This window comes from Ziziphus jujuba, chromosome 6 (genome assembly GCF_031755915.1).
Source record: "Ziziphus jujuba cultivar Dongzao chromosome 6, ASM3175591v1".
NCBI lineage: Eukaryota > Viridiplantae > Streptophyta > Magnoliopsida > Rosales > Rhamnaceae > Ziziphus > Ziziphus jujuba.
The window spans coordinates 12,181,710-12,194,729 of NC_083384.1; the positions used below are offsets into that span (position 1 = coordinate 12,181,710).

Genomic DNA, 13,020 nt, shown 5'->3' on the forward strand with positions numbered 1-13,020 from the left:
GAGATTGATTACCCCCTGTATAAATACTCCCAGGTTGTCTTTAAATCTCTTAATTTGAGCTCTTGTGATTGGTCTAGTTTTCATCCATGTCGAGTCAGCACCCCAGCGGGTTATCGGTGGAGCAAGCTCGGGCGGAATCACATCAAAATGGATACTTCAAAATCTTTATCTACATCGATAAAATTATAAATTCGAATTATAAACTATAAAAATGTATCGATTATTTGTAATAGTAAAAAAAAAAAACAAAAATAAAATTTAACATCATATGCATGTCGATACAATTTTTTTTTTTTATTTAACCATATGCAATTACTTATAATCATCCTAAAAGAAAAGTTAGCTAATCAATCAAAAAAACTAATAAGAGTTAATGCTCTATATATATATATATATATATTTTTATCTAATCATATTCAATTACTTGTAGTCATCCTAAAAGAAAAGTTAGTTAATCAATCAAAAAAACTAATAAGAGTTAATGCTCTGTTTTTTTTTGTTTTTGTTTTGGGGCTTCATTCGTTCGAACTTTTTTAACAAGAATGAATAAGAGATAATTTTCTCAACAAAAATGTTTGTACATATTCTCTTAATAAGGCACTTTTTTAGGGAAAAAAAAAATGCAGATAAAGGGAAAAGAAAAACCCATAACACAATCTAATTGAATTTATTTCTTTTCTTTAATCCATATGCGACAGAAAACTGTTTCCTGAAGATGGAAAACACTTTCTTTGCTTTGGGACATTTACCAAGATGACAAAACAAAAACAAACTAGTCATACATAGTAAAGTATAACCATATAGCTCTAGCCCATGGGCTATAACCAAAAACATTGTTATCATACAGCAACAACATCTATGCAAATTTGTCATTTTCATTTGGCAAAGAAACCAATTAGGAATTATCACAATCTATCAAATTGCTGACAAGGGAAGCATTATGTAATCCCAAAAACGAATAATATTATTTCTATAGGAGGACTTTTCCTTCCTTTTTTTTATTTTTTTTTATTTTTTTATTTTCCTCTGTTAGTAAGATGAGAGAAAAATAGATCAGGGCTTCATTATTCTCTTTGAAAAATCTTCATTTTTCTGTAGATGCTATCCCTTGCAAAATCCATACTGCAGATGAGATTATCTCCTCGTACCCTCAAGATGATTCTATACTTTTCACAAACTTCTTGGCCTGTCACCCAAAAAATGAATGAATGAGAAGCATTACAAGAAAATGAGGAGAGGGAAGACTAGCTTTCTTGGTGTTTCTATTGAATCGTTTTTGTCGTGTTGAGAGCGTACCTGCTCTAGGGTTAGAAACATAATCACATTCCAGGATCCTAGCCGTCCAAAATTTGGGATAAAACCTTTGTAGAAAGCCAAAGGTCCCTGCAAAACATTGAATTCCATCAAGTTTATTTCTTGAAAAGGCTTCAAATTCACACAGCAGATCCTCTTCTGGTCACAGGTTCAGAATTAGGATCCAAATTGGTCTTTGATGTTTGATACGCATTGATGCAAAGTGATCAGACATAAGCTGCATATACAGCAACATGTTGCTACTCGAGCATTACTTGGGTTAACTGCTTGAATTAACATCATGTCATGTTAGAATACCAAACTTCCAATCAAACTATCTCACCTGTAAGAGTCTTAGATAGTTGATTTCCATTTATATGGATTACATATTAGTGTAGCATGAATTGATGGCAAGAAGTCCATAGCTAGAGGGGGAAAATAAAAAAAAATTAAGAAAACAGACATACATCATTCTTCAAAGTTTTGATGAAACAATCAAGTGTGCTTTTGTAAGCAGAATCTCCCATCATTCTTGACTTAACCTGGAAAAAGAAAGAAGAAAACAATAAATCGGATTTCATCCACAGCTAAGCATTAACCACAAGGAAGTAATGCACTCGACCAGTACAAGAAAATACGGCACCATAACATCAACACCATATAAACAGAAATCAAATAGTCTAAGTCCATTAGATGCCAAGACCAATTTAGAAATTTTGTTGATTTATTGATTCGGAGTTTACATAAGAGTTTGATTTCATAAATCATTTGTAGAGTTGAAAAAAAAAAAAAAAAAAAAAGAACAAGAAAAAAACTGTGCTTCTATGTCAAGACTGACAGATACAATGACATTCCCACGAAATGTGCACATGCAACAGAATCCAAATGTAAGCAAGTTTATTTAACTCTCCTGCTGACAAGATATGTTGCCAGTGACAACCATAAGGATATTTTCATGTAATGTTCACATGCCACAAAATGTTTTATCCTAGTCAAGTTTATATAAGTTTCTACTGCTATAATGTGTTAGCAAACTAATATAAGCACTGCATGAGGTTAATTACTAAAGTAGAAAGCAGAACAATTATAGTGAATGTAGATAGGTTACCACATCAACTGGTGAACCAACACAGACAGCAAAGAAACCTGCCCCAAGACCGGAGAGAAGATGAGTAAAGACATTATCTGTGAACCCTGGAATTTTTAAGATTGTCTGCATCGAAATATGTATTAAGTCAAAAACTACAAAAGCATTTTACTCTGAAAGTGAAGGTTAGTCCACTTATGACGAGTTCTAGTATGCAAGTTTACCTGCTTCACTTGATCATAACTTGCTAACTCAGCAGCATTTATTATAGCATTTCTAGCTATATTGGGTCCAAGTCCAGTCCAAAGAGCTCCAACTCCTTCCTAAGTGTTAGAAATTAATTGAAAATGAACAGGGAATACAGGTTAGAAAAATAGGAAAGAACAGTCCACTATATGACACCAAATATTTCTTTTCTTCCCTCTTTTCTAACTTTTCAGCATAGACATACAACCTGTCTAACAATTGTGGAATAAGCATTCAGTGCTCCGGAATAACGCCTTGGCACACCAGGTGCTAACTTTCCTTCAGCTTGAAGTCTAACTTTCACAAGGTCAGTTGGATTTGCCACGATAATTGCCAAAGCACCTATACAAAACACAGTTGACATCATTAAAAAATAAAAAGGGAGATGGTCAAAGAATTCATCTTATGAGGTAGCAAAGAGAGAAAAACCATCTTCCAAGTCCAAACATTCACTGGTTATATATACAAGAAAAGTTAACATTTAATCCAAAAACCTAATTATCATGAAGTGGCTCCAATTATGCATTGAAAAGACAGCACAGAAAACATTGACTCTACCCCTCATCTGCAGGCTTGCCTAATAACTGGAGTTTTAAATGTGGGCCTTACATGTGAATGACCAAGAAATTACTAGAAATAGCAGGTCAATAGGATTTGAGTATAAGAATAACTAATTTCAATCTTTAAGAAATGTTTCACTTTTATATATCAAAGTAAACATTATAATCACTTTGCATAAGCAAAAGAATCTTATATAAGCTGATAAAACTAAATTTCGTTCCACAAGCATCCTGAACTTGCTCACCAGTTGTTAGTCCAGCAAGTATTTTCTTAGACAAAGGAACATCTCCAACAAAGTTATCTCCCACATAGAAGTTTCTAACCTGTCAAACACACATTTTTCATACTAGAATAAAAAATTAGTGTGCAAAAAGATTATAGATTTCAAACAAAAACCTAAGAAAGCTCATAAGAAGAAACATTCAAAACTTACAGGCTCATACATTCCAATTCTTAAGCCTCCAAATAAACACTGACGATGTAATCCTGGTACAATGCCTTTCCAGAGTGCACTTACACCTTCTTCCCTGGCAATGGTAGCTACCGTACCCAGCATACCCCTGTATTTTGGTAAGGCCACTGCATCGCCAGCAACAGCTTTCTTTTGTAGTTGAAGCCTAACTTTAGCAGTGTCCAAAGGAATAGTACATATCTGCATCACGTTCAAATCAAAGGCAGATAATTAGGATTCGGATTCGACGGATTAATTGCACAAGCAAAATTTAGCAAATGTCAGAAACTACATGAATGAGCACTTCATAGTTGTTTTTCAAAGAACTAAAAATCAAAAGCTCAAAAGTTTCAATTCATAGTTTTATAACCAAATTGAGGCATGAAATTCTTTAAAACAATCTTCTTTTTGGGATGCATCAAGCTCCATGTCCATCTTCAAATAGACAAACTAAAAACACAGTCAATATTGTTGAGAATGCAAACCAAAGTCCCAAATCGATAGGAAATACAAAGAGCATACATCATATGTGCTACTCCACCCCTAACCACTGGATTTTGGGCTAAAACCTCACTTAAGCCTACGCAAGTGGGCTTCGGATTTGGGTCGTCTTACACTCTCATTAAGTGGTATAAGAGCCAGAAAAGATTGCCGGTGGAAAAACCCAAGTTCGTGAGAAAAGATTGCCGGGTGGAAGAACCCACTTCGTGTCGAGGTGGGCCTCATGACGAGATGGGGGACAAGGCACCCTCAGGTTGAGGGGGGGTGTCGAGGTGGCAGGCCGTGCCATGAAACTCCAGTAAGGTCCTCCTGACGAGATGGGGACGAAAGGCACCCTCAGATTAAGGGGGTGCCAAATGCAAAAAGGGAGACATTTGGTCCTTGGTTAACTGTTATCGGTAGGTAATACAAAGAGAGATGCTCAATATACCAGATATTCATGCATAACTTCTTAGCAAACCAAGAACCCATATAAACGAAACTTAGAATTTTACACATTCAATTAAAATTTTATCAATTACCACAGACAGAATTTGTCTCTTATTGGGCCACCTGGGATTGTCTCAGATCTTATTGAGAGACCCACAAATTTGTTTTGTTTTGTTTTAGTTTTAGTTTCCTTTTTTTTTTGTTCTCTCTCTCCATTTTTCAGAGAATAAAGTTCGTCACTGACAGTGGAAAAGCAACTCAGCACAGCAATCACAAAATATGAACTAGACCCAGTTAAATTAAAACAAAAAGAAAACGAATAAATCGAGAGAAAAAAAAAAGTGATCGCCATTTTCACTTTAATAGATTTGATCACCGAGTTATACATATATTGGTAATTGGTAAATTATCAACTGCTTGATTGATTACCTCAGCGAAACAAGCAGCGAAAGCACTACAGGCGAAGGTCCCAGCCAATGAAATGTCGGGTTTGGACTTGCTATCGGCCACCATAGTGAGAGCTGACCGTCAAACTCACCAAGGAAAAGGAATAGGATGCAGAGAAAGTGAAGAAGAACAAGATGATGGTTTTGGCCAATTTAAATACAAATGTGTGAAAAAAGCCAAAAAAAAAAGGGAAAATGGGTTTTGTTGCGCAAACGCGAATCTTTGGGAAATGGGAACCCCCACCCGATGGTTGCGCAATTGGGTCTTTGCCTTTTTTTGCTCTCTCTCTCTCTTTTCTGTTGTTCTGTTTTCTGTTCTCTGCTCCTCTCTCATCCCTCATTATTGTGCATCCTTTTAAGACGTTTTCACCTTTGGATTATCTACAGCCTTGTGTATATGTTTGACCTGCTACCACTGCATTTCATCCAATAAAAAAGTGCCACATGGAAAAAGTCAATATAAATGAGCTATGTTGGTGATTTGTCATGCTGTGATTGGCTTCAAAAACCACAAATGCCAAATACTCATTAACACAAGGTGGGTTTTCTTTCCCATTAATCCCTATTGGGTTCTTGTAATAGATACGATAAAAATATTATACAAGCAAGAAAAATATAATATAAAAAAAGTGATCCACAAAAATGCCAGAGTATACTAAACCAACATTTGTCAACGATAAGCTGTATTTTGAGTATTTAATTTTCCATATTGTAATTACAAAAAACGGTAATACCTGAGTAGGATAGTGATCTTTTTAGAAGCCAATTAGAGTAAGCAAAGCTATCAACTATAGCTATCCTAGTCAAAGTACCAAATTTATTATTGACCAAACTTCAGCTGCCAATTTGATTAATTCAGTAAAAAAGAAAAATTAATTAGGTTTTTTTTTTTTTTTTTTTTTGGTTCCCCACATGGGAAATGGGAATAGATGCCGATAAAAATGAAAATGGTGTGAATGGTAAGTTTTAAGGAAAGTGAATAGAAAGCATGGGGATATATGATGATGGAGTCCACATGGTCCACTTGTGATGATGTGATGGGAAAAATATGTCATATCATGTTGGCTGATGAAGATTCCAAGCACATAGGAAATTTTGGTAAAACAAAATTTCAAAAAAAAAACAAAAAATGAAAGTAACTCAGACTTCTAGCCAAATTGAGTTACAAATATTTTCCATTAGGTTTGGTGGAGTCTAAGATAAACTGATTTGGTTTAAGTAGAAAAAAGAAAAAAAATAATAATAATTGAACCGTGTTGAGAAGAAATTACTATACTCTTTTTTTTTTTTTTGAAATTTCTAATACTTAATCAATATATATATATATATATATATATATATTTATATATATTAGTATTTCTTTAAAAGTTGTATATGTTTGATTTTTAGTTTGATTATTTTTTGTTTGTACTAGCTTTAATCATATCATTTCAGTCTTCAGAACAATCAAATATCTAAGAATTTGGATTTCAAAGTCAATTTGCAAGGCATAACAAAGTTGGCTTTAAAATTTAAAATTATAAATTTTTTATATTGGATCAAAATAAAACGCAAAATGTAAGCTAACTGCCAAATTTAACAATCACTATGACTATTAATGGCTTAAATTGATTTAATTTTACTTATATAAAGTAGTTAGTTTTTATTAGATTTTAATATATAACAAAAAAATAAAAAAAAATTCAACTCTTGCTTATCCTTACTAAAAATAAATATGTATAAAATATGAGTGAAATACTTTGTGTAGGCAGTGCATTTTTGACCGACTTGCAGTACAATATATATGACTGAAATTTTATCTATATAGCAGCCACCCTCTTATTATTATTATTATTATTATTATTATTATTCCTTTTATCTCTCTATTATTTGATTCTCTTTTGGTAGGCGGTTGGATGGATATGCATTGAAAATAAAAATTCTATCATGTTCCATCTTTCTTATATTGTATGCCAAATACAATCAAGTAGTTGAATTATGTTTTGAGTTAAGTTTCCATAACATCCATCATTTTTTAAGTTAAAAACATGAAACGCAAGAAGATATATTTAAGACATGAAAATTCACGAGAAAAAAATAAAAAACAAAACCCCTCACACATTATTCATGAACTTCTAATTAAAAATAAATGTTCTGTTCTCATTTGTAAAATATTCTGTTCCCATTTTTTATGTCGTAGTTCCTTTTCCTCCCCAATTTTCTTTTGATCAAATTGGTAAATTTTAAAAACTTTTTATTTATAAAAGGCGGGTTTATGATTGATAATATGCTAAATTAACTGATAGACCCACCTTGATTTGATTAATTAGATTCTATGTCCCTTTAGTTTTGAGAAAAATAATAAAACATATCAAGAAAAGATAATAAGAGAGTTGTAATTTTGCATGGTGAATTGTACCTTTAACATTTAGCAAGCATGATTTTGGTTATTTTTACTTTTAATTTGCTAATCAAATAGCAAAACAAGATTCAGATCTGAATTTAAGACAAATATCTATATATATATATATATATTCAGATCTGAATGAATAGAGAATCACAAAATTAATGTTATTATTATCAATCCCAAAGCCAAACAAGAAGGAAAAAACAAAGGAAATGAAAAGAACGGCCTTCAATAACTGCAATCCATGAAAAAGCAATATTTCCATGGATATAAATTACACGTATAATAATCTCATGTATTAGCATCTATATAATATTCAATAAAGAAAAGTAACCAGTAAAAGATTCTGAAACCTCTGTCACTTCGAAACCCAGTTGAGGCACTTGAGCTAGGAAACAAACGAGGCAAAATTTGGTTTTGTACAAAGAAAAAAAGCTTATACATTGCACTGGTTGTTTTATATAAGTGAAAATTCTGTTTTTGAAAAACAGTGGTAAAGTTGCTGCTTTCTACAAACAATTATCCCAGTAACAAAGGAAGACGCATCATGAATACCTCTTCTTGGCTTCAGTATACACAACAACACCAAGAACAGTAAGCCCATAGCCCACCATCCCTATGGTTGTTATTGGATTTTTAAATATCAGAATTGATACAGCTACAGCTAATGCCCCTTTTGCATTTCCCAGAACCTGCACAAATATTTTTACTACAATTTTGAAAAATTCTCATATTGTACTAAAACTTAAAGTTCATGTACAACCTATATGCACTACTAGGACCTACATCTGCTAATAATACGAATAATATAAGAGCCTAGAAAGGCATGTAGGCTGTTTCTGGACTTCAATTTTGTCCATTGTTATTGTTACCTTTATATCATTGATTACCAACGGATTTGTAAATATTGGTTTTTAATGTTATAATAAATTGTTAATTGATGAAGTAATAGTAAATTTATAAATTATATTGTAGAGTGAATTACCTGGAGTGTCAAAGCGCTTGTATATTTGGTGACTAAGAAATTTGTCAAGTTGACAAAATATGCTAGAAAGGAATTGAAGAGCAAATACCAAAGCATTTTGGTATCTTTTCTGGCAATATTTAGTGTAATCTCAACCACATTATCCTCCATTAATATTGTTGCAGGAACTAACACCACTACAGCTATTGGTGCCATGTACAGCAATAGATTCATGGAGTTTAGCTTTTCTCTGCAATAATTAATTAATTATTATAATCAGAAATTTTATATAATATTAGTGTTGCAAGCTATATTTTTAAATATAAATAGAAAAGTATATATGAAATAATGTAAAAGGCGTACCCCTCAGAGGACAGCAAAATATCCTGAAGCACAGACTTAAAGGCCCTTGCAGCTGTAGCCGAAACACACATGATAAACCCTAATATGTTGAAACTTGGTTCACCCTACAAAATATTCAATATGCATATACATACGCCTGGATCATCACGTTTAGAAAAAGAACGCGAAAGAGAGAAGAGAAACTCGTAGATATGTCTTTCAACTTCCATCATATTAGAAGTCCTTTTGAGAACCGTAATCCAATAAGGTTTACTTGCTAGTTCATGTAAAAGTTTCGCATTCGAATCTTCTCATTCCAAATATATAAAAACAAAACTCTTATTATTACAAATCCAATATCAATTAATTTGAAGTTCAGTGGATATCATGTGAGATTAAAATAAGTTTGATGGTAGGATTTGGGATGACAGTGAATTTGCTAGACTCGTGCAAGGTTTTTACTCTCTTTCTTTTACCACTTAAAAAGCTAGGCTTTCCACGTATATAGTTTCTGTTTTGTTCCCTAACATACATATATATACGTGCGTGCGTGTGTGATGTGTGTGTGTGTGTGGGTGGGGGGGGGGGGGGGGGGGGGGGTGGGTGTGTTGTAAAACCATTGTAATCTCAAAGAAATTAGGTCATATTCTCTAATTATTTAACCCTTTATTATTATTATTATTATTATATTCGAAAAATGTACCTCAAAGAAAAGAAAAAGGAAAAAACAAATAAATAAATAAATAATCACCATAAAAGCAACATAAGAGCATCTTCAATGTCAATGCCAAAAAATATAAAAAATGTATCACTGTTTAATTTTATAGTAGCAAACATCAAAATGTTTGTCAAATTATATATGTTAATGTATTATAAGTTGACATATTTGCATAACTTAAATATATATAATTAAGTGAACTCTTATATACATATATATATATATATATAAAAGTAATTATAAAAAAATTATTAATTAAATATTTTCACATCATTCATCATATCATATGATAAATATTTTAATAACTATAGTATTATTGCAAAATTTTATATTAAAATGTGCTATTTAAGGGATTTATATACTATTTTAAAAGTTAATAATATTTTATTATTTTTAACTTTTAAGATTTTACAATTTAGAAGTTTAACTTTTTAACTCAACAATTTAGATCTTCAAATTTTTAATTTGTCAGAGTTTGAATCTTATTTGACTTTTAACAGATGTTTCCACGACTCTACCACCCAATCGATTTCGTTTCACTTAATCACTATTATATGGCCACATATATTTCTAGCTAAGGAATAAGATACCTTTTTCTTGTTATATGAATCAAACTTTCATTTTGTCCAGTTTAATATTACCTTATGTAACTATTATTGAATTGTATCAATTTTTAAAGTAGATAGTATTAAAATGCAAAACATTAAGATTATTTTAAAAATTTTGCATTGTAATATCATTTTTTTTTTAAAATGTTGATACAAATTACTTAACTAGTACTAAATTATATTAAATTTCAAATTAAAGCATATTCAAAATATATATTTTTAAAATTTTACACTTTAATATTTTTTAATTTAGAAAAAAAATTTTGTATCTATTGAAACACTGAATTTATATATAAAATTTTGCTATTATAGATAAGGTTTCACATCTTTCAATGAATTTAAATTGCATGTAATTTGATAAATATATTTATAAATTATATGTAATTAGGTGTCATAAATGGATGACTTTATCTATACCAACAAAATTATTAATATATTATATACATGATCATCGCAATTTTATTCACACTATAAAATTTATTAATCATATTACATTTTAAGATATTATTATATTCTAAAATCATCAAAAATACCTTTAAACATTTAAACAAAATAAAAATCAAATTTCTCATCTTCCTCTATACCTGTTAACAAAAATAGACAATTTTTACTCTTCCTCTATATTCTAACAAAACTTCAATCTTAGGAACAAAAAGAATAAAAATCAAAATTTTCATCTTCCTCTGTACCTGTTAACAAAAATAGACAATTTTTAATCTTCCTTTATATTCTAATAAAACTTCAATCTTAAGAAGAATAAGAAGAAGAAGAAGAAGGTTCCACACAGAGAGAGAGAGAGAGAGAGAGAGAGAGAGAGAGAGAGAGAGAGTTGAGGAAGTGGCTATGGTGATGCATTGGTATTTTTCATTTTTATTTTATTTTATTTCTATTTTTCGTGTATTTGATATTTGTAAGCATGGAGTTTTTTAGGGAATTTAAAATGTACTGTGTTTAAAATTTTATTTTATTTTATTAAAAGTAAAATAAACATATTTTATTAGTGTATAAAATAAAAATCAAATTAAATATGTATATGTGTAGAATATTGTATAGTTAATTAGTTTTGGAATGCCATTGGGATCACCGATAATTAATCTCATATCAAAATTAATTTAGTTATCACATCACATTGAAAAAATAAAATTTTGCAGAGATCATATAAACATAGATATAAATGTACATTGAATAGATTAAAAAATTTCACGCAATCAATTAACAAAAACGAAAAAAAATGAAAAATAAATAATGTTACCTCCGTAGCTATGATGACCCCCGCAACAACCGGTGAAAGAGTGGCGTAAGTAACCCAAGCCTCCCTTTTCTGGCTGATCAAATACGCCAAGACGGCAGTAAAAAACGGCGTCGTAGCGCCGATAGCCTGGGTAAACGACACCGGAAGGAACTTCAACGACACATTCCCACACACCACCGAGAAACAGAAAACGACGCTGAGCACCGCGATCTTCACCAGCTGGGCTCTGGAATTCACGCTCTGCTGAGGGACCACCTTTAACAACGCTACACCCACGTAGCTCAGCAAACTGCAGGCCGACATGTGGCACAGTGTAAGGAAAACCGGATATCTGAACCCGTAATTGCTCAGCAAATACTTGTTCAGCAGCAACACGCCGATGTTCGACCCGTACCACGAGATTACGGCCCCGACCGTGGCCCATGGATTCGGGTCACCCATGGGTTTTCGGGTTTAAGAATCCCAAACGCTTTGCAAAGAGAGAGAGAGAGAGAGAGAGAGAAACGGAAAGAGTTTAGATATTTTGGGAAAGAAAAAGAGGAAGATTGAATGTAATGGAAAGTAACGGTAAATATGCAAAGTGAAACGGTCGGTATTCGTGGGAGTTGCATGGCTATGGGTCCTACCACTTTCCCATCTGACGTGGCAATCCCTTTGGTGGGACCTACTGTCAGATGGGACCCTTTTGCTTTCTTGTTATGGTGTGTACTAAATTTTAGGTGGCATCGTTTATTGTATACAAGAATCATTTTTTAATGCGATTGAGCAGTTTATATCAGACCTTATGTTAAGGTGATTTTTTATTTATTATTATTTATAACAAATTTTTTTTATTTGAAGGTGACTATTTTACTTGATTATTTTGAACTAATAATAATATTATTAAAATTTCTATTATTTGAATTGATTTCAGAGCTAAATCTTGAATATATATTAACAATTTTGTGGATTCATATATATTATGTTATTAAATTCATATTATATCACTAATTAATTTTTAAATTTCAGCATATATATATATATATATATAAACATATCTTTTTTGATATAATGTATATACGAATTGATTTTTGTGGATGAGAGTTATAAGGGTAGCTGAAATCTTATTTTCTTTGGGTCAATTTTACATGTGAAATGCATAATGATGATGATTCATGTGGGTAGGAGGTTCTTTTTCAGGTAATTTTCTGAAATAGATTGGAAGAGTAGGGCATATTTTTGGGTGGGGATTTTGAAAGTACTAAAAAGGGACACCATTTCCACGCCATTTATCCATGGAGCTTTCAGTAAGTACACTGACTATTTCAGCTTCACAAATATATTTACAATTTAAAACCCATAATATCTAACCCCAATGGAGAATTTTACAATCACGAGCTCATTCTCAGATTTTAATATTGATAGAAAAGCTTTCTAATAAAAATGCAAAAATGATGCTGTTCGTCTTTTTTTTTGGAAATAAAAATGATGTTGTTGTCACATCAATGTTAATTTGCATACGTGATACACATGGTTAATAGAAAAATAATTATTTTTTTGGCAGAATATTATTATAGTTTTATTTTTTCCATATAGCTTTTTAGCTTTAGAAAGTCAAAAAAGATTTAAAACAAAACCAATTGATAATATTAATATTACTATATCGGTTATTACGGAAAAATAGCAATTAATAATCCTATAATCCAAACATAGCATTCTAATAAAAAAATTTAAAATGACATTAAATATAGCATCCT

General features: G+C 31.4%; 2 protein-coding genes across 2 annotated transcripts; both read right to left on the bottom strand.

Moving 5' to 3' along the window:
• Positions 1-648: 648 nt before the first annotated feature.
• Positions 649-5,349, bottom strand: LOC107430716 (mitochondrial uncoupling protein 1). The gene is made up of 9 exons (XM_016041589.4): positions 4,998-5,349; positions 3,621-3,839; positions 3,432-3,510; positions 2,835-2,968; positions 2,605-2,703; positions 2,402-2,506; positions 1,761-1,835; positions 1,297-1,383; positions 649-1,186 (listed from the first exon to the last, which is right to left on the bottom strand). The coding sequence occupies exons 1-9, from the start codon at positions 5,079-5,081 to the stop codon at positions 1,151-1,153; spliced, it is 918 nt and encodes a 305-aa protein (XP_015897075.1). The 5' UTR covers positions 5,082-5,349; the 3' UTR covers positions 649-1,150.
• Positions 5,350-7,632: 2,283 nt separating this feature from the next.
• On the bottom strand, positions 7,633-11,913 carry LOC107430746 (probable sugar phosphate/phosphate translocator At3g11320). The gene is made up of 4 exons (XM_016041623.4): positions 11,285-11,913; positions 8,728-8,831; positions 8,386-8,614; positions 7,633-8,092 (listed from the first exon to the last, which is right to left on the bottom strand). The coding sequence occupies exons 1-4, from the start codon at positions 11,723-11,725 to the stop codon at positions 7,946-7,948; spliced, it is 921 nt and encodes a 306-aa protein (XP_015897109.1). The 5' UTR covers positions 11,726-11,913; the 3' UTR covers positions 7,633-7,945.
• Between the last annotated feature and the right edge of the window lie 1,107 nt (positions 11,914-13,020).

Coding starts and splice junctions, on each gene's coding strand:
- LOC107430716 (XM_016041589.4), bottom strand. CDS start 5,081: ATGGTGGCCGATAGCAAGTCCAAACCCGACATTTCATTGGCTGGGACC. Junction 3,840..4,997: donor TCGCTGCTTGTTTCGCTGAG/GTAATCAATCAA, acceptor AACGTGATGCAG/ATATGTACTATTCCTTTGGA. Junction 3,511..3,620: donor GAATTGGAATGTATGAGCCT/GTAAGTTTTGAA, acceptor TGTGTTTGACAG/GTTAGAAACTTCTATGTGGG.
- LOC107430746 (XM_016041623.4), bottom strand. CDS start 11,725: ATGGGTGACCCGAATCCATGGGCCACGGTCGGGGCCGTAATCTCGTGG. Junction 8,832..11,284: donor GGGTCATCATAGCTACGGAG/GTAACATTATTT, acceptor AATATTTTGTAG/GGTGAACCAAGTTTCAACAT. Junction 8,615..8,727: donor ATTTTGCTGTCCTCTGAGGG/GTACGCCTTTTA, acceptor TAATTATTGCAG/AGAAAAGCTAAACTCCATGA.